The 27,444-nt window shown below is 39.6% G+C and overlaps 1 protein-coding gene and 1 long non-coding RNA gene across 2 annotated transcripts in view; both read left to right on the top strand.

The window, feature by feature from the left end:
* The window catches only part of LOC306980135, an 857,770-nt gene that overhangs the window by 55,943 nt on the left and 774,383 nt on the right, over positions 1-27,444 (top strand). The window lies entirely within an intron of this gene.
* On the top strand, positions 4,549-25,354 carry LOC306980059 (suppressor of tumorigenicity 7 protein-like). Its single transcript, XM_079579291.1, has 15 exons — positions 4,549-4,731; positions 5,122-5,204; positions 5,931-6,090; positions 6,168-6,222; positions 6,580-6,695; positions 6,806-6,884; positions 8,734-8,822; positions 8,909-9,009; positions 9,099-9,213; positions 9,286-9,358; positions 10,642-10,744; positions 17,509-17,659; positions 18,725-18,817; positions 18,903-19,042; positions 23,395-25,354. The coding sequence occupies exons 1-15, from the start codon at positions 4,563-4,565 to the stop codon at positions 23,488-23,490; spliced, it is 1,623 nt and encodes a 540-aa protein (XP_079435417.1). The 5' UTR covers positions 4,549-4,562; the 3' UTR covers positions 23,491-25,354.

Here is a 27,444-nt window from a genome sequence, read left to right on the forward strand (position 1 = left end):
AATTTCCCCCAATTACCCTGTGTCTTTAAACATTACATATATATTTTTATGTAATCAACTAAATAAAGGGCAAAATACCTTTCACTTAAATACAGGGTATTCAAACACGTCCACTGGATATCATCTCATGGCTGATCTTGTCATGAAGGAAGTCATTTCTGTGCGGCACCACAGCGTTCACATGTGGTCAGACAGCGCGGCCTCCTGATGAAAAACACAAGACAAGATTTTGAAAACTAAGTGTTTACAGAGAAATGGCCTGGACAGGGAAAGTACCTTCTCCGAGGCAGAAATGAAAACTCAGAGAAAGAGAGAGAGAGATGTGTGGGGAGTGAGAGAGACATTCATAAGTTTGAAGTTTTTGGCCACTCACATATGGGGTGGTGCAACAAATCATTACCAAAGCAAACTACACAAGTGCAATTCCTGCTCAAAATGATAGAATCTTCTTACATTTTACAAGTGGGCTTATACTCTAAACAGAATTTGTGCTGCTGTGTGTGACTGAGACAAAGAATCAACACCTTCTCATGAGCATCTAGATAATATACAATGATTAGTATTGATGTTTTTCACAAAGAGGTGTCAAGCCACATTTTGCACTTACACCACATTATGTAACAGTTTAAAATGTAATTTGTTTTAAACAACATTTTGTAAGACATTTGGTGCCTTCACGCTCTTCGGCAGTCTGTAATGCATTAGTACCTCCTTCATCATCTACAAAACATTTACACAATATTACAAAAACAAGACTTATTGCACAATAAAGTGGATGATTTTAGCACATTTCGTCAGAAGCTGCGGCTCCACAGGTGGTACATACAGTATTTTCCGCGTTTGAGTAAAAGCTTTCACACCTCACAGCAATAAACGTACATAATGTCTTTAAACAGCTCACATTATGAACAATATGAAAAACCAGTCATACAGCAGTGCGAGACCTTTTCAAGTCAATAAAGAGCAGTATCTTAAGTAATAATGAGAGAGAGAAACGCGGTGCATTTAAGTGAAAACTAGGATTAATAATGTATGGTCAGAGCGCTCTTAAAAGCTTTGGGGGGGGGAGAGAAAAAGTGGAAAGCACATAAACAGAACATGAAGTCTAGGACGGCTGGATAGATACCAGACGTGAAATTGTAAATGAACCTTAAATGTACAGGTGACTGCAGAATGAGAGAGATGAGGTTTCCGCGTGGATGAACCCAACACTGACAGAACAGGTCGGCGCTACTTTGTGCTGCTGTATTGTCCGCTGGTGAGTATCAATACTGTCGGGAGGAATATAAATGGACTTCATTATCTAATCTAATTTAGTCCATGGCTATAGTTAAGATCATAATAGTTAACGCAAGAAATACTGAGCTATACGTAAAGAATGTCTCTCTAACAAAAATAGATATGCCTATGTAAAGGTATATACAGTACTAAAGGTAGCACTATCCTTGATACATTGCACCTGCCAAATTTAGTTCAATGAAATGTGCTATATAACAATGTGTAATAACCTGTACCTATGGGTTACATACACGATGGAATAATGTGTATTAAGTTGGAGAAACATAATGCAATAAGTAGGGCTGGATACCATTAAATGATAAGTATGGTATTGGGACTGTTTACCTTAATAAATCCTTTTTTCCCTCTTGGGATAATACAAGTGTTGGGATGATTGGGGGGGCTTTCATCTCCCCCTGGTGTCTCTGGCCAGAAAACTCCACATGCAGCTTTCCTGCACCGGGTCAGAACACCAATACACACACACACCAATGATGGAATCAGGAAGAAGAAGCTAACAGGCTAACGGGCAAAGCTAACTGTGGGCTAGCACCACTTAAACAGTATTACAGCAAGTTTGACTGAAAATCTCCATTGTGTAAAAGGAGATTTCCCCTTTCCTCCTTTGTCTTTTCAGTCAGCGTAGTATTTACTCTCACGGACAATTAATGAGTAAAAAAACGCAACATGCTTCGACACCTGCAGTGGCGCTTATGGCCTCTAGGGGCATGAGTTACTTAGTCCTGCTTTAACATTATTGTTATGTTTTCTGGCTCTAGGTGACAAATATTTTGTTTTAAGTATCGAAAAAAATTATTGTTCAGGCATTGGTATTGTAAACCGAGTATTGTTAAAGTACCAGTATCGAACAGTATCAGAATACCTTATACCCAAGTAATACGGCATAAGACTCTTACCTTAAGGATCTTTTTACATTATGTACCCAAGTTCTACAACACATTATTCCATTGTGTATGTACTACATAGGTACTAGTTATTACAGATTGTTAAAAAGCACACTACATTGTACTAAATTTGGTTAGGTACACTGCATCAAGTTGTGTAAAATAACGTGTAACAAAACAAAATCTGCATCACTCAAAAAAAGGAGAAAGCTATAATTAATTATAATTTATTTAGTTTTTTCTTCTGGTTGTTTTAAAATAATAGTACACAATCATTTTAGGTTAACGTACTAGACTAATTATTGCAGTAAGTAATCATTGCATGTTCCAATCCACATAAAACAGGTTGATTGATTTTTGGTTTCATTTTTTTAATGCATTTTTGTGGCCAGCCTGCATGCACTGCAGTAGCTTTATCAAAGAACGCCTGCGCAGAGGTTATTTGGAAATATCTGGAAATAAGATTTGAGCTGGAAAGACATTGAGACATGCAGGTCAGACCTTCTCCGAGCGAACATACCTGTCTCAGTATGTCCCCCCCCCCCCTCCTATCCCCCTCTCCTCTCTGTCCGTCGCATCACGCATGTTCTCGCCCCGAAAGTGATTGTACCCGATTTATTTGACAGGCCTTTAACCTGGCGTGTGCTTGTCCATCAGCATCAGGCAGAAAACACCCAAGGGCATGTGCGAGGAGGACCCAGGCTGACTCTCGCTGGCGCTCTGTCATTCAGTGCCTGCAACCTCCAACTCCACCGCACTCCGGCAAATCATGTTTATTTCGGTCCTGCGCAGAAAAGGGGGTCACAACGGGTCAGAGGTGCTTTGGGTCACATAAATCCCAAAATACTTTACACAGCTTAAATTCTGTTCTGGGTGTTTATTTATTTATTTTTTTCCCTTTTTTAGCCGAATAAATCTAGTGTTTTTGTCCATTGCCGTTTAGATTATGTCTACAACAGGCTAGATTGTCAAAAAAAAATAAAAAAAAATTAAATGAACAAATGGTTAGATCAAAAGAGCTTAAATTAAAAATAGGCTACCAAAAAGGGTGCCTTGAAACGTAAAATGTTTTACAGAAAAGACCAACATCGCCACCTGTTGTCAGTCAACATCTGTACAAGAAAATGTATTCCTGGTGTTATTGCTCCCTCTTGTGGCTTTAAATGGTTCTGCTGCTATTAACTGAACTTGGAGAGCTGCTTAACCTCTTAACCCCCAACTGAACCGAGCAAATTTTCTCCAGCTTGGCTTTGCCCAAATCTAAAAGCTTCTTGGGAAAAATATTACACAAATGTGTCAAAAATATGACGAAAATGCAAAATAAAAGCCTCAAAAAAATAAAAATAAAAGAGGAACAGAAAAGTGATTAAAAGCGACTAAAGACGAGGATGGAAAAAGCCATAAACCGCAACAAAAACGTGGCCGAAAAAAAAACGTCGATAATGCAACAGAAATGCCACAAAAAAGTGACAGAAAAGTGACAAAAACGTCGAAAAAGTGACAAAAATATGACGAAAAAGTGACAAAAACGTCGAAAAAGTGACACAAATGTGACGAAAAAGTGACAAAAAATGAGGATGAAAAAGTCACAAAACGCAATAAAAAGAGACAGAAATGCCACCGAAAACTGACAAAAAACGTCGAAAAAGTGACAAAAATATGACGAAAACACAACAAAGAAGCTTTTAAATGAAAAAAAAAAAAAGTGACAACAACGCTGCAACAAAGCAAGGTTTCAAATGTAGCGTTAAATTGTACAGTTACCATGGAGAACCGCCATCTTTGCAGCTGTAGGCTAAGCATACATTTCCATTGACTAACATTAGCTAAAAACAGTATAAAAAGTGGAGAAAAAAATCTGTGGAACAACTCCGTTAGCTGCTGAGTTACTGCTGGTAAATACATCTAACACACTGCAGTTTCCAAGTGTTTTCATGCGAACAGTAATTCCAGTATTTTAACTTTCAAAATCTCCATTAGTTTACAACACTTGCTGCTAATCCCATAATGCTTAGCGGTATGATGTCACATTAGATTTGGGTGCAGCCATAGAAATATATGCAGCTCATGGATCTATTAAACGGTGCACCTAAACTGGGGAAAATGCCCTGGTTATGGTGGGGGTTAAGAGGTTAACGCCTTTCTGATTAAAGACAGCATGCCCTGTTAAAAAAAAAATATCGTTACAATTAAGAAAAGCTCATGCAATTATTTCAATCTTGTCTGGTCATATACACAACAGAAATGTACCTTGTTTTAGGCCGTTTTCAGAAAAAAAGAAGAAAGGGAAAAGAAAAAAAAAGGCCGTTGAACGCAGTGAGTGGGTCGGAGCGCGGCGGTCACGTGACTCCAGTGTTTACAGACATCCGGGGGAGAAACATGGAGGACTCCTCTGGCAGTAATCCCCAATCTCTCGGATTCACAGAGAAATTCAAGTCGTGGCTGTCCTGGTCATGGACGTACGTGTGCTTCCTCTGGCTGGGCATGGTGCTGGTCATGGTCTACGTGCTGTGGAGCCCCCTGAAACTGCACGAAAGTCTAACCTCGGGTGGGTTAAAGCGGCTGCGAGCTAGCTATTGTTAGCATCTCAGGCTGGGGATGGATGTAGCAATCAGGCGAGAGCTTTTTGGTGGATTGGCATTTTGTTTTGGAGTACATCAGGTGCAGAAGTTTCGTGTGCATAAGTCTGCTGTTGTGGCGTGTAAAATCAAGTTAGCTGTGCTGTTTCTGCGACACTTCATTCATGCCTGTTTTCCACTGGATTTTTTTCCCTACTGTACTTGCATAATAAGTTTGCCTTATCATGTGATTAGAAGCGGGGTAATCTCTTCTTCCATGGTTTATGCTACAACTACTTGAGCGACGGAACTTTGCATTTTTACCTCACTAAAGTTATAACCTTACCCTAAACTAATTTAATCATTTTTTCCCCCTGCAGCGTCAGTGTTTTTGAACACTCTGACCCCCAAGTTCTATGTGGCTCTCACAGGAACCTCCTCCCTCATCTCTGGGCTCATTCTGGTAATTTTTTTAACTATCCATAACAAATAGTTTCATTGATGACCCATAAATGTTATGAAAGCCTCAATAAAAACGTTGTAATGAAGTAATGGAATGTGCCCATTGACCTGGCTGTTCGATCCCAACTCCCATCAGTATTGGCCATACAGTCATTGTGTTATTGGGCCAGACACTCAACCCACCTGCCTCCAGTGTCTGTGTGCACAGCAGTGTGTGTGTTTGTGAATGGGGAATTTTTTCCCAGATGTGTAAGCGCTTTGAGTGCCGAGTAGAGGTACCGAAGAAAATGCATAGTTTGTTCACTCACAATGGCAATAAAGCCATTCTGATTCTGAAAAAGTGTCATATAAAAAATATCTTAAATATTTACTTAAATCATTAAGGACAGCTTGAGAGGAGCAGTACGCATTCTGCAGGTTAATGTAGGGCTGCATAATAAATCACAAATTAAAATTGCTGTTTATAATTAACAAGCAATATTTATAAGCAATATTTATGATTCTTACGTTAGTTTCGCAGCTCATAAATATGTCTTGTTTTAAATGTTAATGCTCCTGATGTGTGTTAAAAATATGCACAAGTTGAATCTTGTTTTTCAACATACAGTATATTGCAAATATAATCGCGATATTTCTAGTACAGTTGGATATTTTGTCAAAATGGTGCAGCCTTAGTCTAATGTAATTTTGTGTTCTGGCTCTTCTTATTGTACCCCTTTTGCCACAGATATTTGAGTGGTGGTATTTCCGTAAATACGGGACCTCCTTCATCGAACAAGTGTCGGTGAGTCACCTGCGTCCTCTGTTGGGAGGAGTGGAGAGTGGCTCGACCGCTGGCCTGTTCTCTTCTGTGAATGGAGATGCAGAGCCAAGACCCAGTGTCTCTGGTAAAATGCTCAAGTATAAGTATGTCCTAATATTCGTTTACTTGCCAGTGCCAATATCAGTGTTTTTATCTTTTTAGAGTGCAAGGTGTGGAGAAACCCCTTGAATCTTTTCAGAGGAGCAGAGTACAACAGGTCAGAACTGTATTAATTACTTCTATTAAAGCATATTCTTTTTTATGTATTACATTGGCAAAAATATCTACAAAGATTATCCTACAATTCAAAATATGAAATGATATAAACCAAGAATTCAGACCCCATATAACATTTCTAACAGTTGAGATGTTAATTCCATTAATTCCCCTTGATACATAGTAATATAGCTTCTAGATAAGCCTGAAAGTAGAATGAAAAATAATGATTTGAAACTGTCCGTATCAGACTTCAGCCAAATAACATAGAATAAGAGGGGTGTGAATACTTCCTGAATGCGCTGCACATTGACCCATATTAAGTAAATGCATTTTTCCATGGTGCGATGCTTTATAGGTATACCTGGGTGACGGGAAAAGAACCCTTAACATACTACGACATGAACTTGTCAGCTCAGGACCACCAGACGTTCTTCACAGGAGACACGCAGCAGTTACGACCAGAAGACGCAGGTGAGTGTTTGTTTAAGTGCGACCAAATCTACTTATACGACTGTGTGGCGCCAACTGGGACCCACTGAAGTGATGTCTATATAAAGCATGTGTTGATCACCTCGTTACAGTGATGCAGAAGGCCTGGAGAGAGAGAAATCCCCAGGCGCGGATCAGAGCGGCTTACCAGGCCATAGAGTTGAATCACGAGTAAGTGGATTGGCATTTTACTTGATTAGATTTTTCACATACTACGAGTTTGTAAACAAAAGGAAACTGTTCATTGATAAGATGGGAGCATATTACTCTGGATTGCTTCTTTACTTCAAAATAGCAATAGCATTTCCATGGGATTGACCATCTTGCCAATGATAATCTGAGATACTGTACTGGCTTTTGTAAGTTTGATCTTTGGGGTCGGTATGTTTGCTTGGTGGAGAGACCAAGGGACTAAGTAAAGCACCAGTTTCTATAAATGCCAGTGTTGTACATTATCTATACGCCCTAATGGAGTGTTCTGTTTGGAAATGTTGAAGTAATTGAAGTAGTTTCTCCAGTGTGGCTTTACCCAAATCTAAAAGCTTCATGAAAATAGCAACAAAAACGTGGTAAAAACACAACAAAAAAACAATGAGAAAAGCGATGAAAAACCAACAGCAAAAGGAATAAAAGGAATAAAGGGAATACAAAGTGTGTGATGAAGACACAACACAAAAGCAATGAAAAAGCAACAATGAAAACGACAAAAACGTGCCGGAGAAACAACAACAAAAAAACAATGAAAAAGTTACAAAAACTGACAAAATCGTAGCAAAAAAGAGAGGAAAACATGGCAAGCATTTGACAAAAATGTGTCGACAATGTGACACTTTCGTAGGTCTTCGCTTTCAAATGAGGCATTGCACTCCAGTCGAGAAGCTTTTAGATTTGGGTAAAGCTGAACTGGAGAAAATGCGCTTGGTTCAAGCAATAGGTCACCGTTTTTCCATACTGAGACATGTTCTTACCTGAGCTCAGTTGATGAGTATCTGGTCCTTGTGCGTATCCATGGAAGAGCTTGGTCGCTTCTAACTGCACTCCGTTTGGAGCTATAGGAATACAATAGGAGAGGCCAAATGCTAACAAGATCTTTTTTTTTTTTTGCGTGACTGAGGGCACACAGTTCTTCCATACTGTGATATGTTCTTGCCTGAGCTTAGACGAGTTGATACGTACCTGCCTGGTCTTTGTGTGTGCCCGTGGAAGAGCATGATAGCTTCCCACTTCACCCCGTTTGGAGCTATAGGAATACATTGGGAGAGTCGAAATGCTAACAACAACTTCGGTTGTTGTGCATGACTGAGGACAGGCACAAAAAACAGACAGGTACGCATCAACTCGTCTAAGCTCAGGTAAGAACATATCTCAGTATGGAAGAACGGTGGCCTTGTCCTTTAAGGCGGAGGGAAAAGGTCAAAAAATAACTTTCAAATATACATAGATATTAATTTGACATGTTTTGACCTTTAAAAGGGGTTCCAAAGAAAATGTTTCTGTCAATTTTCCATACAAGACTTTCTAAAACCTCTGTCTTAACCGAGTACATTTTCTCCAGTTTGAATTTACCCAAATCTAAAAAGTTTCTTGACTGGAGCTTAGACATAGATCAACGTCTCATTTGAAAGACCTCGTAAAGCTGATCGTAGCTTTTTTGTTTTGCTTTGTTGCTGCATTTTTGTCACATTATTGAAGAGTTTTCGTCTCTTTTGTTGCTTTTTCATAGCTTTCTTTTTTTTTTACACTCTTTTCGGCGTGTTTTTGTCACTTTTTTGTTGCATTTTCATCCTTGTTTTCTTCTCGTTTTTGTCACTATTTTGACGCAAGAAGCTTTTAGATTTGGGTAAAGCCAAACAGGAGAAAATGCATGTAATGGCGCAACATTGACAAATCAGCTAGTGAGTAACTTCTGACCATAGACTATAGATTTAATCAAACAAACTACAAAAAATACTTACAAATATGTCCTAGTTCTGATCCCCACTCACTGTTGTGCTCTTTTACCACTGTGTTGATCGTGTAGATGTGCGGCCGCCTATGTTCTTCTTGCTGAGGAAGAGGCAACAACGATCACAGAAGCAGAACGTCTCTTTAAAAAAGCACTTATTATTGGTAAGAAAACGCCACTTTGCAAAAGAAATTCTGGTGTTCTTTGATTTTTGTGTTGTGAAGATATCTTGCTTTTTTTCTACCCCTAGCTGGAAAAGATATAAACCTATTAGTATACATCAAGCGCAGACTGGCAATGTGTGCACGAAAGCTGGGACGGATCAAAGAAGCAGTTAAAATGATGAGAGATGTAAGTGTTACCTCAAGATATCAAACATTTTTACAGGAGAGGTTTTTAAAATACACACCTAACGTTAATGTTGTTTTGTCTCCTCACAGTTAATGAAGGAGTTTCCATTGTTAGGAATGTTAAATATTCATGAAAACCTATTGGAGGCACTTTTAGAGCTTCAGGCATATGCAGATGTCCAAGCCGTTCTAGCTAAATATGACGGTGTGTAAAAAATCACTAAACGCTACAGATTGTAAAGTGCACTGAGCCATGATTCTGTTTTTTTTCTTTCAGACATCAGCTTGCCAAAATCAGCCACTATATGCTACACGTCAGCATTGTTAAAAGCCAGGGCTGTATCAGATAAGTATGTTACACTTTTGCCTCTTTATTTACTTTTCATCCTTGCATATCTGGTGGTGGTTTCCATAAATCATCCAAATTTAACAAATTCAAGCTGTTTATGTTCTGTTGAATGAATGTGATCCTCTTGTTTTTCCGCTTCAGTTTTTGAGTAACTGGATTTATAAGTAGATTTTTACACTCATGTCAGATGAAGATAAGGAGCAGTCGGGTGGGTAGAGTAGCCAAAATATTTACTCGAGTAAGAGTAATGTTACTTTGATGTAATTTTACGCAGTGATAAGTAAAATGTAGAGGCCAAAATAATGACTGAAGTAAAAATAAAAAAAAGTGCTTGGAGAAAATGTTACTTGAGTACTGAGTAACTGTTGCATGTCATGTTTCAGCTGTGACATAAATTATGAGAAACAAGATACAAACAAACAAACAAAATGTTAATATTAACAAAGAAAAAAACTTTTAATATTTTCAAGAATATACAAAATATAAGTGTATATTTTTTTTTCTTCATCAAAATTAAGATTTTTCCCTTTAAACATGACATGTCTTTGAAACCTCAGACATGACTGTCTCCTAAGACGTGACTGTAGCTTTACCAGGAGTGGGTACGTCTCCAGCTCGTCTCCATGGAGATGTTCACTAAAGTCAGCAGAATTTGAGATTCAAATCGATCAGGTTCTCATTCAAATCCATTCTTTGATTACCCACTGCAGAAATAGCATTTTCTGTGAGTAGCTGGTCATTGGGAACATGTTTTGTATTGACGGCAACAGTGTAGTCCAAAATGTTACTCTGTGTGCTCATAGTGGCACGAGTTACTGCGAAGTAAAAGTATGGATACTTAATTTTAATATTACTGAAGTAGAAGTAAAAAGTACTGTACGGTATGAAAAAACTACTTGCAAAAGTAGCGTTACTTCAAAAAGTTACATATGTACATGTACTAGAGTAAATATAACTGAGTAATACCCGCCTCTGGCCTAAACTAGTTCCATTTCAAAGTGCCTGCATTATTCGTAAACTATTAGTTTAGTTAGTCTGGTTCATAAAACGAAAGGCCTTATAATACATCGGAACAGTCAAGCTATACCTGATCGAATAATGCTTTTGGTGAACAGCCGGCTGTAATTTATTTCACAAAAACACTTTCCAGTGATATGCTGCAGCCCCACGAGCTTGTCAGTACCTTTTATCAACAATAATAGGCTAATCTTGTGTTGTATCTAGACGAATGTTTTGGTAATAACACACAGTAAACCTGATGCGTTTGCCGTTGTGTGGTCGTAGGTTTTCTCCAGAGGCAGCGTCCAGACGGGGCCTCAGTACGGCAGAGATGAACGCTGTGGAGGCCATACACAGAGCTGTAGAGTTCAATCCACATGTGCCAAAGGTCAGTCGCATGGGCCTCTTGAGTTATTCTCATCTTTACTCATTTACTGTAGATTTTACATTAGGACACACACATAAGTTTAAATGTACATATTTTATATAACATTTTTGTTGGTGTTGTCTTGCTTTGTTTTTTTTTTTGCATTCTTGCTGCTCCATTACACAGAATACTGCTCTGTATAAATAGAAGAAGTATCAGGAGTTTGCATTTTTAAGACAACATAAACGGTATCTCGAAGTGTGACGTACAACCCTTTGGCCACCAGATGTCAGACTCAGTGCATCCTTTTTGTTTGGTTATGGTAGCAGTCCTCCTGAACGCTTGTATTTAAAAGGTTTAATTCTATCATAGTCTGCGCACTGTGTCATTGAAAGCTTTGTGTGGAAAAGAGCAATAGTATGTGGAGAAAGGATGGCCTGCGTTGTCTCTTTCTGTTTCATTGCTTCATTAAAAAGATGAAACAAGACTTATAGCAACAATCACAATGGAAAAGCACCACTGTACGTGTAGTTCTATGCAATTACTACAGGTGCTCAAATCTTTTGGATTTGGCTCAAACAAAAGTAGTTGCGCCTTTAAAGCCCGCCCGAACCGAGCACGTTTTCTCCAGTTCGTCCCAACTGTTCTTTGCGTTTTTGTCATGTTTTTGTTGGTTTTTGTTGCGCTTTTATTTATTTTTTTTGTGCTTTTCTGGCTTGTTTTTTGGCGCTTTTTTGTCATGGGTTTGTTGTTTTCTGTTGCTTTTTTGTTGTGTTTTGGCCACATTTTGTCACTTTTTTGACGTATTTGTGTTGCTTTTCCGGCAGGTTTTTGTCACTTTTTTGCTGCATTTTCATCCTTGTTTTTGTCGCTATTTTGACTTTTTTTCCCAAAGCTTTTAGATTTGGGTAAAGCCGAACTGGACAAAATGTGCTCGGCCCAGGCAGTACAAAGTAACTTGTTTACCTTAATGAATCCTTTCTGTAGTCCCTCTGGGGGTAATACGTGTTAATGGGATGATTGGAGGGTCTTTCATCTCCTCCTGGTGTCTCTGGCCAGAAAATCATTTTCAATTGCAACTTTCTCTGCACCGGGTCGGAGGGCGCCAATACACACTAATGGAATCATGAAGAAGAAGCTAGCAGGCTAACAGGCAAAGCTAACTGTGGGCTAGCGCCACTTAAACAGTATTTACGGCCAAGTATAAGTGAAAACAATTATCTCCATTGTGTAATTGGATGTATAATATCCCTCTCTCCCTTTGTCTTTTCTATCAGCGTAGTATTTACTCTCACGGACAATTAATGATTAAAAAAGCATAACACCTCATGCCCCTAGACGCTTATGGCCTCTAGGGGCATGAGTTACTTATTTCTGCTATAACTGTTCCCATGTTCCCAAAGACGGTTACTCTTGAGTGTTTAAGTTCTTGAGATTTTGCACCCTACACACATTCTTGTGTCAGACGTGCTGTAATAAAGGGTTATTGACTTTTTGTTGCCTTCTGTAACAATTACGCTTAAGACTTATTTTACCGATTTGAAAATGAAACAAACATGGCTCTTTTCTGTGTATCTACAAGACTGTAATGGTTTAACAACTATCAGTTAATGGACGACAGGGGACGTCTTATATTTGCTGCTTGAGTCTCTGAACTCGTGGGCCTCACATCATCACAGTGTTGTGTCTGTGATCCGAGCGCAGCTGTGATGTTTTGGGTTTTCTGAGGCGAGCAGCACACCTGTGGATAGTAACTCATGCCTTGTAAGTTCATCCACTGTAACAGGAAGTCTGTTGACCTCTGTAAACCCCTTAACCCCCACCTGAACCAAGCACATTTTCTTGTTTGGCTTTACCCAACTCTAAAAGCTTAAAAAAAATAAGCAAAAAACATCAAAATACCGACAAAAACGAGGATTAATGCGCAACCAAAAAGAGACAAAAGAGCAACAAAAAAACATGACAAAAAAAGCTACAAAAAGGTGACAAAAACCGGGCGAAAACATGACCAAAAGCAATGAAAGAAAGCAATGAAAAAGCAACCAAAAAGCCACAAAAACTGATGAAAAAACAACAATAAATGACAAAAAAACATCACAAAAAAGAGACGAAAACACAACGAAAACACTTTCAAAAAATGTGACAAAAAAGTTAGGATCACTTTTGTAGGTCTTTCTAACGAGGCATTGTTGCTCTCCAGTCGAGAAGCTTTTAGTTTTGGGTAAAGCCAAACTGGAGAAAATGCACGGTTAAGGTGTTAATCTCGGGTTAAAGGGTTAAAGATGTTGTTTATTCCTTGTTTCCTTTTCATAGTTTTGTATTGAATCTTGCCACACTTGCCTTTTACGTTTCACATCTCACTTCCTTCCATCTTCGTCTGTTACGTTTACTTCCATACTCACTTATTTCCATTAAATGTCTTTACTTCCTTCTTTTTGTTAGCTTGCAGTCATGCCAAACAGAACAGAGCTGTCATATGACCTGAAGTGTCCAGCATATAGCCAGGATTGTTGTCTGTCTACCGTTCTTTAGCCTTTCTCTGCCTGCCTTATTTCTGATCTAGTGGCTTCCCAAATTACCTCGATATTGACATTTACTGAGTCACTTTTGAAAGAAACCAGATCTCATCTATTTCATCAATCCATCCATAATTTCTTATCTCAACCTCATTCTGTCTGGGCTTTTTTTTCCATTTATACCTTGGCAAGACGGACGCCGCTGCCTTTTTACTTTTGAAATTGCCTATTTTGGTTTGTAAATTGAGCAAGTGCAGGAGGAAGACTGAGCGTATTCAAAATAAAGATGAATGTGCTTTCATTTGTGGAAGGAAAGGTATTCACAGAAACCCCTTCGGTCTTAGCCATGTTGATTGCAGTTTGAGGAAACGTTTCAGAATGTCAAATATTTTGACTAAAGGCAGCCAAATATAAGGTTTCAGGTCATTAGGAGCGTGTTTTGTATTGGCAAAAGTAGATCCCACAGTGTTACGCAGAGTGCCTTTTAAAGTGGACATATCATGCAAAATTCTTTCTTGAGGTTTAAACCATGTTTTAATGTGGTTCCCTCATCAAAGACAGACCTGGAGTAGTATTTCAGAACATTCATGCAGTTTTGAGTAATCTTCGGACAAATCTGTTAAAATGAGCTGCTTCCTCTTCTACGCCTCATTCCTGATTACACTCGCGTCATTGATCAAACCCAGAAGCTGTCCTCCATATTTTTAAAGCCCATTATCCAACATTAGCGATTCGAAGTGTGTTTGCTGCTGGAAGTTATATTTTTTATAAAATCATTCTTATAGATGCCAGCAGGTGGAGCCCCAGTCAAGATTTCCAGCAGCTCTTTCCATTGTTACCATTTAAAGCAGAACTAAGTAACTCATGTCCCTAGAGGCCATAAGCACCACTGCAGGTGTCCTAGCATGTTGTGTCTTTTTTACTAGTAAATACTACGCTGACAGAAAAGACAAAGAGAGAGAGGGATATTGTACATTTTGCCACAACCCAATTATACTATGGAGATTTTTTTTTTGCTCACTCAAACTTGGCTGTAAATACTGCTAAAGTGACGCTAGCCCACAGTTAGCTTTGCCCGTTAGCCTGTTAGCTTCTTCTCCGTGATTCCATTAATGTGTATTGGGTCTCCGGGTCGGAACAGGGAAAGTTGCAAGGGAGGTTTTCTGGCCAGAGACACCAGACTCTCCAATCTTCCCGTTATCACTTGTATTAACTCCAGAGGGAATGCGAAAAGGATTTATTAAGGTGAACAAGTTACTTAGTACTGCTTTAATGTTTACAGAAGCTTATTTTCCAATACCTCAGCTTTTCTGAGCTGACGCACCCGCTGAGGCCCCCGAAATAAGGTCTTTAAGTCTATTTTAGACTCCATACACGTGACATATGCACTTTAAGTTTTCTTGAGTACATAAAAGTAAAGATAAAATTGTTTGGGGTTTTTGGGTGGAAATTTTGACCCAAAAGTGGGTGGTGTTTATTGTTTACTGATATGAATTGTTGGTTTTGTGCACCTGCCCTGTCCAAGATGAAATTATCCAGAAGGTGAGGATAGACTAATCTACTTGAAAATTAAACGAGATTGTAGATTAAGTTAATTAATCAATTCCTGTGTCTGTCTATCTTTGCTAAACGCATGTGTCCGATGTACATATAGACAGACAACATCCTAATGTGAGTGTGCCGTAGTGAGGGCAGATCAGAATGAGGAGGCCGCTTATGAGTTATGCCCTGAGCTTATGACTGGCCCTGGATAAAAGGAGAACACATGAAACCCAATCCCTTCATCAAAGAGGCGCGGGCCGCGGAGAGGCAGACTGAAGAACAAGAGAGGGGGGTCTGTATGGACTGAGGTGTCACCAGGTCTAATGCTCTGGCATGCAAGCAGGGACAGCTGAGCAGCCGGCCGCTCTAAATGGTTAATCTTAAACATGGGTGCTCTACTGTATGTTTTGACCAGAGCTACTAACCGTGCAGAAGAACAGAGGATAAGAAAGTGGACAGTCTTAGCTCTTGCATGTGGATAATGTACAGTATATAATTGGGCGGTCGGGCTTCACAGTGTACCGCCAGAAATATTGTTTCGCAATAGTAGGTAATGAAATATTCACTTTGCAAGAAGCCACAATATATCGCGAAAAGTCTTCCATTTCAGTCTAAAACGCAACATGCATAGAACTTACAGTACACGTGCAAAAGTTCAGTTTTTGTTTTAATGTTCCTAATTTCATTTTAGCCTTGTCTTGGTCCTGAATTGATTTAAAGGCACCATACCTGTTTACAAACAATGAAAGAGGAGACCACAAAATTAAAAAGTTTGTCATTATAGTAATAATGGCTTACACTAGTATTGCAGAAGCGAGGCAACCAGTCTGTGCCATCGGCCCCTCTGACCACCGCCAACCACTCACTCAACTCACTACATTCACCCGTGGTCCTCACTCATTCATAACTTTCAAAACATGTTTGTGCTTCACATCTAGAAGGTCCCAGGTTCGATCACCAGGCGGGGCCTTTCTGTGTGGAGTTTGCATGTTTTTCCAGTGTCTTGCCTAGGTTTTCTCCGGGTATTCCGGGTTTCCCTTACCATTAAAATCATGTGGGATGAATGATGTGTGTGCGTAAATCAGTGGTGCTCAGAGGAACTGTTGGTGCAGATATATGCAGTCTGCGCCAGGGCAAACTGTAGCATACGTAGCTTACCAAGAACAGATCTCCAACACTATGTGACTAAAGTGCCTTAAAACACATTTATTGCGATGTGTGTCACAATACTATCGTTATCGCAAATTTGCAATATTTCACACCAGTATCGCATATTGAACATTTTTTCAACATTGTGCAAAGCTATTGGGTTTTCAGCATTAAATCGATTATTCATTTGAATTGTATGATGAATAATAGCTTTTTGGTCAACCATGGCACTATATATTGGAGATATATTGGAGAAGAGCGGTGAAGGAGGTTGAGAGCGGTTCAGAGAGAGGGCGTGAGTGGTTCATGAGAAGAGTGTGAGTTGTCCAGGAGGAGGATGTGTGGGGCACAGCGGGAGGAGGGTGAGAGCAGTCGCAGGTTGGGAGGTTGGTAAGAGTTTAGGTAGCGGAGGTTGAGTGAGAGTGTCCAAATGAGGAACAGACTGGCACGGCATAGTGAGTTTTGCAAACAAAGTACTAATTGGTCGTACACTAATGAAGGATACGCGTTCGAGTAATCACTGCGAGTTATAGGGTGCTTCAGACAGGGTCCAGTTGGGGGAGACCGGTCGGGGGAGACGAGTTTGGCCGGATGGATGGTTGGATGAGCCTGTGACCATGGAGGGGATTAGACAGGATTAGCTCAGAGGGGAAACCTTCCCAAAGTGTCGGTCTGAGATCTGGAGCGCTGTGAAGCTGGCCGCCTGGGAATCCAGCCAGGGGGCCCCGTCCTGCCACATGGGTTTTGTTTGACACAGTCCTATGCCACGCCGGGAAACGCAGACATAATTTACATCGAGTGGGGATTTGTCAGATGAGAGCTGTTTACCGCTGTACTCACGACAAATCAATATTCAATTCTCGTATAAAGCTGACAGTATTTCTTAATATAAATGCGAATCCTTTGCTATATAAAAAGGCTTCTTCTGCCGGTTTGAGGTTGTAGGACAGTGGCCTTTGTCAGCAGTGAACCGGCTGACTCTTTAGGACAAACTTGCACTTGAGGGAAAGAGGAGGGGGCACACATTCATGAAATAAATGCGCTGTACTGAAACAATAACACACACACACACATTGTTTGGCTGAGCTGTTCCCTCCTCCTTCAACAATCGCATAAATATGTAGAAGGAAAGTTGCCTATAGATTTACGCAATAGATTGAAGTAAAGATTGTGTTTTGAGGAAAAACGGATGTTGAAAGGCAGTGAGTTAAAGGCCCTTCTTCTGCTATTTAACGTTTCTGAGTATTTTTGAATATGGTTCTATCATCCAAAACAGAGTTGTAGTTTGTTTCATTCGTCCATATTTGAGTCATTGCCATTTTGGACAGTTACAGAGCTTAGATTTTTGTATTATTTGTGCACTTTCTGGCCAAAAGTCACACTTTCGTTTTGACGTCACAAAATGTATTTCCATCAGGTGTTGATTTTTTTTTGTCTTACTGCGCAAAGCCTTTTCCAGCACATCCCAAAGAGTCTCAATGGGGTTTAGATCTGGACTGAAACATCAAATTCTGAAATAAAGTATAAAAAGCAGTGAATATGTTGTTGTAAAGTGTGTTATTTGTGTTTGTTTTACAGTACTTATTAGAGATGAAGAGCCTGATTTTGCCTCCAGAGCACATCTTGAAGAGGGGAGACAGTGAAGCAGTGGCATATGCCTTCTTCCACCTCCAGCACTGGAAGAGGGCAGAGGGGGCCTTAAACCTACTGCACTGCACTTGGGAAGGGAGTAAGTTTCACGTACTGCAACTTGTCAGTACATTAAGTTGTTTACGTTGACAGTACTGGACAACTGATTATTGACGCGCAATCTCCATTATCACTTTAACAAAGGTAGTTTTAAAAGGGATTTTTATGTTCGTGTTATGTACGTCAGGATCATAAAAAGAAAGTTGTGATCGCCTGTGTACCCAACTGTCAGAGTTATTTGCTTCCTTATGAAATCATACTGCACTTGCAACAATGAATTGGATGTATTTTTGATTGAAAGAAGTATATTTTTAGTGAAATCAAGCTATTGGGGATTGTAGGACTGTATTGTGATTTTGGAATTCTTCATCCTCTTCTTCATCCACACATCGAATTCAGACACAAAGGGCAGTTTAGCAATTTTAATGATGTTTCGATCTGTTACAAGGGTCTGTTACAAGTATCTGGTGATCTGAAAGCACGTTGGAATAACTGATTACTACGACTATAGAGTTTGGGTTAAGCATAATGGGATTAGCAGCAATTGTAAACTAATGGAGATTTTAAAAGTTAATATACTTCAGTTATTGTTCACATTAAAACACTTCGACACCACAGTGAGTTAGATGTATTTACCAGCAGTAACTCGGCACCTAACGGAGTTGTTCCACAGCTTTTTTCTCCAATTTTTATATTGTTTTTAGCTAATGTTAGGTGCTAAGAAAATGTATGCTAGCTAGCAGCTGCAAACATGGTAACTGTGGCTTTTTTCCCCACGTTTTTATGACATTTTTTGCCACATTTTTATCACATTTTCTTTGCTTTTTTGGCAATATTTTGGCCGCATTTCATTTTCTTTTTTGTGTGTGTGAAGTTACTATGGTCAAGGACAAAGATGTGCCCAAAATATGTCAAAAAAGAAACAAAAACATGAACAAAAAAAGGGTGAAACCGTAACAATCATAACGAGGCTTAGTTTTGTAGGTCTTAGCTTTCAAATGGAACTGGAGAAAATGCCCACGGTTATGAGGTTAAAGTACTAACTAAATTAACTAGCATCCTATTGAAATGCCCTTCATGTTCTATTCCTTTTTTTCTGCCGCAGCCTTTCGAATAATCCCTTATCCATTGGAGAAAGGTCACCTCTTCTATCCGTACCCAGGCTGCACAGAGACGGCAGACAGAGAGCTGCTGCCCTGTGAGTGAAGCCTTATTACGCTGGTTTAACTTCAGCTGTAGGAACTAGTTTAACTATTGTCCTGTCTGCTCTCCTGTCCCGGCAGCGTTTCACGAGGTGTCTGTGTACCCAAAGAAAGAGCTCCCCTTCTTCATCCTCTTCACAGCAGGCCTTTGCTCCTTCACTGCCATGCTGGCCATGCTCACACACCAGTTTCCAGAGCTCATGGGTGTCTTTGCCAAAGCAGTAAGTACAGGCAGTGCTCGGACCAGATACCGCTACCTGAGCTTTTTCTCTTCATTTTGATCCTGATCTAGAACGCAGAATAGTAATGTCCATGAACTCAATGATTGAATAACTTTTGATCATTTAGTTATGCTGGAATTGCCTTGAAACCTGCCACATTTTTATATTTTTCCCACTCTACACTAGTGGACTATGTTGACTCTCTGTCCAGGCATGTTCCATCATGAGTTACATGAAGCAGTCATCTGGACTAAGTTATTACTATGAAGACATTTCACAACTCCTTCAGGATACGTCATCATTTCTAGTTAATATGCAGGCTCTTGCTTAATCTAATGGCTGGTGTATACATTGCATCACATGGGGATTGTAAAATCGTGAGCTGCTCTCGTCTCCACTGTGTGATGGTTCAAAGAGACAATCGTAGCTACGATCAAAGTTTATCATAGCAAATATCAGGCTACAGAAGGCGTCTGTTTAGCTGAGGCAAGTGACGCATGCTAGCGGTGTTTATTTCTGCGGAAAAGTCCAGGGAAAGTCTTGTAAAATGCGGAGTCAGACCTGCTCTGGACTCTGTTGTTTATGACTCTGGGGCGGGGCGGTGTTGACTGGACACTGACAGAGATCCTACTTGCAGCGAGAGGATGGCTCACTCTGCGACTAGCCTTCCAAAATATGTCCCTGTCTCACTATACAACCTGCGATTTTGAGCTGTGACCTAAGACTTTCCCCACAACGTGTGATTGTAGCAGACGGCCAAAATCCCGCAGTGTACACCCAGCTTAAGGCAGTGTTTCCCACATGTGAGCACGTAGTAGTACTTGCAATTTCACTCAACAAAAAATTAAACGCAACCCTTTTGTTTTTGCTCTCATTTGAACTCAAAGGCATAAAACATTTCTCCCAAGCAACACAAATGAACACAATTATGTGTTAGTGAGCACTTCTCATTTGTCAGAGAATCCATCCCTCCTCACAGGTGTGGCACATCAAGATGCTTATTAAATGCTTGAACAGGTGCCTTAGGCTGTCTACAATAAAAGGACACTCTTAAATGTTCAATTTTGCTTTATTGAGGGGAGGTAGAAAAAAAAAAGTGGTTTTGTTTGACCACTATTGAGGGGGGGGGTAGATTCTGTGCTCACTAACACAGATTAAGACAGATGTGTTCACGCCATGAAAAATGAGAGAAAAAGTGTTGCGTTTTGCTGACTGTGTATTAGATTTTTTTAAAAAGCAGCTGAAACTGCACAGTATTTTCACAACAAAACTTATATATTCAGATACAGACAGCATTTCTGGAATCGCCCGTATATGGTCATATTTAAAAACAGTTACTGCCGTTTTTTTCACTTCTACTGAACAATCTGCTTTGAGAAAATATCCATATGGGCCCGATTTAGACTTGACTTTATTTGTATGTGATAAATAAGTTTATATTTTGCCAGAAAATGGCTAAAAAGAGTGAAAAATTGTGTTTCCCAAAAGATTCTATTTCCCCCCTCGTTGAGGCCACGCCCCCTTCTATGACGAGATGCCGTCTGTATCTATACATGGTTTGAGTTTGAGGGGATTCTAGATTTAACACAGTGTCTTTTATGAATGAAAACATAGGCTAATCACTTTCTTAAGAATCCCTTCAAGGCCATGTAATACATTTTCTTCCTTTCACTTTGAATCATTTTCTGTTCTGCTTCCGTTGACAAATGTTCACAAGCAGTTTGGACATTGGACAGATTGGTCATTATCGCAAAAAAAACCTACCGTGACTCATCAATGGAGGGGTTTGAATTGTCCAAGTGTAGCTAGCACCCACATGAAACAGTAGCCAGATTTATAGTTTCACTTTGTCATTAGTGGTCATGAACCTCTGATCCATGACTCATTTAGGTTCATATCCGAGATTTACACCGTAATTAGTGTGAACATGCTCTGTTGTCCGTTTTTTATCAAATCTGGCAGCGTTCGTGGTCACCCTGTTTATTTCTTTCTGCCTATACATAGACACACAGTCCCACAGCAAACAAGGTCATAGGGAACATCTAGTGCTGAAGCTGGTGTTATGAGAAAGATAGGATTTTTACAGCAGGCCAGATGGGTCTGTTTTCTGTTAAGCATCAATTGACTTTGTGTAAAAACGCTGAGAGGAGAACACAGAGGTCCACAGTCTTCTAAGAAACAAAAATAATATGCAAGCAGAGGCATTATTCCCTCGCATCTGCATAATGTAAGAACGCTCAGTATAACGATCGCAACAGTGGTATTGGACCTACACGTTGGTTTTGGCAACAGACAACAGATTACATACTATTATGCTTTGTATGTCACGGCCTATTTATAAAATGTTAGCCAGAATCAAGCTCTGTATTTGCTAAAACGAGAGCGTTTCCTCGACATGGTTTCTTTCAACACCCTCAAGTTGATTTTACGAAATGAAACTACATGATTAATGGATGAAGTGCAATAAATCGAGATGGATAGATGTTTCTTGATATAGACAGTAGACATTACGCGATGAGTTCCCACAAAGAAGCGATCTGATACTTGGGAACTCATATACTCATTTTGTGTAATCATGAAACTTTGACCATTTATATCATGAATTGTCCAGCTGCCGTTTTAACTGTGTTGATATGTCTGATCATTCCTGTTTAATTACCAAATTAACGTACTATCTGCAGATACAAGTTGCCACGGCTGCAATGAAAGAATGGTCAAAATCAAAAGACAAATCTCCCTGCCGGTACAAGAAAAATAAATACACAAAATTACAAAAGTGTGACAAAAATACATATGAGGAGTTCATTTGCAAAGACAGTAGTGGTATTTGAACAACTCGACGTATGCTTGAAAATGTTTCTCTATATAATAATGTATTTCTTCTTCTTATTATTATTATTAATTATCTATATTATTTGGATTTATTTAAAGGAGTAGGCCACGTTTTTTACATACTGAGATATGTTCTTACCTTAGCTTTGACGAGTTCTTTAGGACCTGTCTGATCTTCACCCGTGCCTTCATTCACGTAAACACAGCGCAGACGGCATCCGCACAGTAAAGTGAAGATTACTGCGCAGTAAAGTGAAGATTACTGCGCAGATTTCGAACTACTCCGGGTATTATTATGCCTTACAATATAGTTCCCCCTTTTATCCGCTTAGAAAATCCACATTGTTTAATTTTGTGTAATTATACTTTGTAGTGTAGTGTAACCATATTTAAATAGGGAAAACGTGGAAGAGCTTGGTAGCTTCTATCTTGACCTGTTTTGGAGCTATATTGGAGAGAGGGAGAGGCTAAATGCTAACGCCGTCTGCGCTGTGTTTACGTGACTGAAGGCACGGGTGAAGATCAGACAGGTCCTAAAGAACTCGTCAAAGCTCAGGTAAGAACATATCTCAGTATGTAAAAACGGTGGCCTATTCCTTTAAGGGGTGGGTGGGTTTCATATGTTGTGCACTTTTTTTTGTTCTTTTTGTTCTTTTTCACAACCTGCAATAAGAAAAATACACATAAACACTAAATTTAAAAAAATTTAACGCATTTAATTTTTTTCTCATATTTATCTCAATTTCTGATTTCACATAGACATAGACAGAGCTTTTATTCAAACTTCAGGTCAAACAGAAACAAATGCTTTACTCCCGTTTCATTTAACACTTAAATCTTCCATCTTCTCAACCAAAGGAGCTGTTTCTGCAAAACAAATGGCTGTAACCCTGTTGATTATTGAGATTGACAAATGTAGAAATTAAAATTTTGATTAATTGCCTAGCCCTACAATAAAGTAAACCCTTCACTTTGAGATAAGGGGAAGCTCCATAAGCCTATTAGCAGCAACACTATCTCCATGTCCTGTTTTTGTTTCTCTCTGAGAACTTTAGCTTCTTCCGGTTGCTTGTGAAGAGCACTATTCTATGTACATGTCCCATAGAGAATTGTTGTGGTGTCTCTGTGTCTGCCTATTGTCTAAATGGCCCTGGTCCAGCTCCATATGTCCCTTGGATGGCACCCAGATCATCCACAATCATCAGTGCAATGAAATGTTTTAGAAACATACATATATAAGTGGTACAATCATTCAAGGATTCAGAGGCATTATAAAGCTTGTTCCAGCAGAAAGTGAAAACAGAATGTAGCGGTGATGAATTAGCGGCATAAATACACAGAGACGAGTGAATTGAAGATAGTATAAAGTTTACGCTCGGATCGTGTAAGCACATTTCATACGCCGCGCTTTCTACAAACAAAATTGATGAAACAATGTCACTTTTCTCACTGAAAGAATGTAACCTCCAGTGTGTGTCACTGCCCTGACGTCCTTCATTCTTACGCTCTGTCTCCTTCAGTTCTTCAGCACACTCTTCGCACCTCTGGGCTTCTTCGCTGACAAGATGGAGAGCTTCATGCCGTCCAGTTTTTGGCACCAGCTGACTCGGATCTGACCCGTCTCTCTCCGACACACACGACTAAAAGACTAAACGCTCCCAAACCCCTCGGAGATAATGTGTTTGCACTTCTCCTGTCTTCAGCATTACTATCCACTTGTTACTAATCGTGTTGGCCGAGCTTGTATCAACACGACCATACCAATGCGAAGATGCTCTCCTACAACGGTCCAGCCGTGGGTTGGGTTTCCTAGAACACAAGACTCTGCAAGAAGTTGTCATTTCTTATTGCGATAGCACTTATAAAGCTAAAAGAGGCCCGCAAATGGATACTAAAATTAAACCGATATGTGGCTAATGCATTGTTAAGACTCTTTACCTGACATTTCATCAAGGTGTTATGGAAAAACATTTTTGGAACATATGCACCGTTAGAGTCTGGGTAAAAGGCAACTGAAGTGAGTGAATCTTCCGTTTAGTTGTTAGCTCTATATGCAGATAATAAAGTATTAAAAACTGTTACACTTATACAAATTTGAAGGTGGCAGATTACTAAATTTACCCCCTCGAAACTGGCAAGTCTGCACAGGGGCATCGGGGTTGGCGCTTCAGTCTCGCAGCAACAATATCCCAAGGTTCAAAAGGTCTTTTTGTGCGGAGTTTGCAAGACCCAGGTTTCCTCTGGGTCTTCTGGATTCCCCTACTACTAAAAACAGGTACATTAGGATCCCGCGTTAGAGATTCTTAATCGCATTAGATCTTTGTTCGTTGAATGAAGGTTAGACCAGTGGTTCCCAACCTTTATTTATGTTGCAGACTCCTTGGACGTTTATTTTGTACTTCGAGTATCCCCTATGTCGAGGTCGGTGCCAATTATTTAGAAATAGATCCACTAAAACTCAGACTTTTTGTAAAAAAGACAATGTTTTCTGTTCAAAACACTTGACTGGGAAACACTGGGTTAGAAAATTAATGACAATAAGTTTAAATGTATTCCTAGGCATTTGCCAATAACAAAAGGTTCCCTCATTGCTCGGTCTCTATGTAGCTGATGTTACCTGACAACTGTACAGGAGTGCAGTTTGGAAGTCTGTGAGAAATCCTAAAGGCACAGCCCTGATTTACTGCCCCGCCGTGTCTGCAGTGTGTACAGTGGCCCGGCAGTTGTTGCCATGGCATGACATCTCAGCACTATATCACCCCCGCCACCTCTGACCCCACACATCCACCAGGAAATGGGATCATCGGTGGCACTGTAAAGAGTTCCAGAGCCCGTGTCAGTCAGTTTTCCTCAAACGTTCAGTAGGTTTTGCAGCCCTCTAGATAATAGCGCATGTTGGAAGCACAGACAGACATCGAGTAATGTGCTAAATTTGATTATGTGCCTCGTTTCACCTCACAAACTGGATGTTGCTCTTTCAATAGTTCAGGATCGATTATCTATTGGTTTATAAAGCCTTAGGATAGGATGTTAAAATCGCTGTATTCACCACCGCGCAGACTTAAGTGCCTTTTGGTTTTGATCCAATGACAGTGCTCGCAAACATTAAGCGAATGCAAAATGTTCTGTCTGTAACGTCATTAGAAATGCATTAGCCATTACAATATGGGGAAATGAAAATTGGGTCGCTACTGATAATTACAACTAACACGCCGTTTGTGTGAGCCGCTAGTTTACTCACCCACTTGCTAGAAATTAGTCGCAATATTATCTCAAACATTCAATTGTCCAACTAAACAATTTTAAGATGACAAACGCATTAAAACAAAACCTTATTTTCTGCAGTTTTTATAGTTTGCACTTCTACTATGAAATTATGATTATAAATCATAAGGAGTACATGCTGAAGGCAGGAGGATAACTTAAAAGAAATAATAATTAAATGTAATCCTTATGGAGTTTACTGGCAAAGTCGCAATAAAATACGGACTCAAAATACTACTTTTTTGGAGTTGATTGATTTATTTCTCCCTTGCATTTACCACACTACAAAAATGAATATGGAAATAAGTTTTTACATTTATCCCATTGACAGATTTGTTTTTTTGGAAATCACTAACGTTTATCTTTTCTATTTTCACATCATTTTAAAGGCATGTTTTTGTTTTGTCTTTTTAAGTTTTCTTACTGACCAGGCCTTCATATGTTTTTTTTTTTTCGTCATGGTGACGTGAAAACAAGCAGCAACCTCTCTCTCGGTGCAGCTGAATTTTTTGCCATTTTTTGCAAACTGCATTTTTGGTTTCTGTGTTCCACATTGTTTTACTGGATACTTTTGTAAGTCTTTGCCGTGTTTTTGTGCGGTCCGGTGGATTTTTTTTCCTGCAAAGACTCCATAATGGTCCTGAAGAAGCAACTTTTTAAAAGCAAACAGCTCACTTATCAGCTAAACCCGTTTGAGACCTACACATTTCTTCTCCTGAGACATTGAAGAGGCACCAAGAGCCCCCACACCTGCAACACAGTGCAAGTTCAAGTTCTTCCCAGAGGATGGTGAAAGGCTGTTGTGGAGCGGAGGGAGCTGCCCAGGAGGAAGAGGTAGGTGGAGGAGCTGACAGTGCAGGACATTTTAGAGGATCAGAGGAGACTGAAGGCAGCCAGCCAGGTTTCCTCCGGGTGCTACGGTTTCCCCAACCTCCTAAAACATGCTGGTCTGGTTGACCCACGGTGGCAGCGCGGCTCAGTCGCAGCAGCTCAGGACTAACACCTGAACACTTTACTTATTTTCATATCTCTTATGAGTGGTTCTCAAACAAGTATATCAATATTAAACTTCACCAGTAGTATCACCAGGCCAAGATCAAATCAGGACTAAACCTGAAAAAGTCTGGTTACATTTTATCTACATCACCATGATACATTTTAACTAACTAAATTTAGTGCAATGTAATCCGCTTTGTAGCAGTCTGTATTAACTTGTACCTATGTAGTACATAATGGAATAATGTGTATTAGTTGTTTGGAGGTACATAATTTTTTATTTATGAACCTCCAAATTACAAATATATATTATTCCATTGTGTTCAACCCGTTGATACAAGTTACATCACACATTTCATTGCACTAAGTTTGGCTGGTACAATGTTTCAAAGGGTTAAAAAAAAAAAAAACACTTTCAAATAGGCTTTTTCAAAAAAGTCTATAAACCATGTCTAAGGCATACAAACATATAAATTAAATGCATTATTAAAGCATCTACCTCTAGTTGAAATTAAAAAATTTTAATGCTTAATTGTGTCACCTGAAGAAGCCCGATAGTACCACAGTTTGAGAACCGCTTCTGTTGATAAATGAAGCATCCAAATACAGTATGCTCTAACTAAACCTTCTTTTGTTCCTTTGCCAGAGTCAGAGGTGTCTCTTTCCAAGGGCAAATCCTTCCCTTCCAGAGCGTAAGTGCCTCTGGATGATATAAATTCAAGAGGCTCCATAGTGATCATTATGGCCGTCCCACTTCAGTGCCATCAGCAGATGCTCGGAGTGTCTGCAGCACAGCGCCGCTCTCACAATCGCTCTTCACACCCTGAAGCCGTGAGGAAATGAACACAGAGGTTTGCTGGCTCTGCTCTTCACTGTTTTGTGCCTTTCTGTGCCAGCTGATAAATGCGACAAACTGCAAAGGAGAGCAATATTAGGAGGGATGTCACAATGTCTGAAAGTTTCATTTCATTTAATAATGTGGCATTTATAACGTCCCCTACTCTGCTAAATTAACCTTTCTCTCTTTAACCAGAGAGTTGTTGATGCACACTAGTGAAATGTTCTAGAGGTAGGTAAGAAGATTTGGCCTTGATCTGAGTAACTCATTTCAAGAAATTTGTCCATTAAGTCTTTAAACCTTAGGAGTCACTACAGGCAAAAGCCACTTTTTTTATTTTCAGGTTTTGGGCCAAGTTGGTCTCTTATACCATATTACATATAATCACTCACCTGGAAACAAAACAAAATACTTAATCTTCACAATAACATGTTTGACTATTGCACTGATTCAGTGTTTCGTGATTTATTTG

The sequence above is a fragment of the Gobius niger genome (assembly GCF_951799975.1).
Source record: "Gobius niger genome assembly, chromosome: 20".
NCBI lineage: Eukaryota > Metazoa > Chordata > Actinopteri > Gobiiformes > Gobiidae > Gobius > Gobius niger.

Excerpts from the sequence above, each read along its gene's own strand:
- LOC306980059 (XM_079579291.1), top strand. The coding sequence starts at position 4,563 with ATGGAGGACTCCTCTGGCAGTAATCCCCAATCTCTCGGATTCACAGAG. Across the intron at positions 18,818-18,902 it reads AGACAGAGAGCTGCTGCCCT|CGTTTCACGAGGTGTCTGTG; the intron begins GTGAGTGAAGCC and ends CTGTCCCGGCAG. Across the intron at positions 19,043-23,394 it reads TGGGTGTCTTTGCCAAAGCA|TTCTTCAGCACACTCTTCGC; the intron begins GTAAGTACAGGC and ends TGTCTCCTTCAG.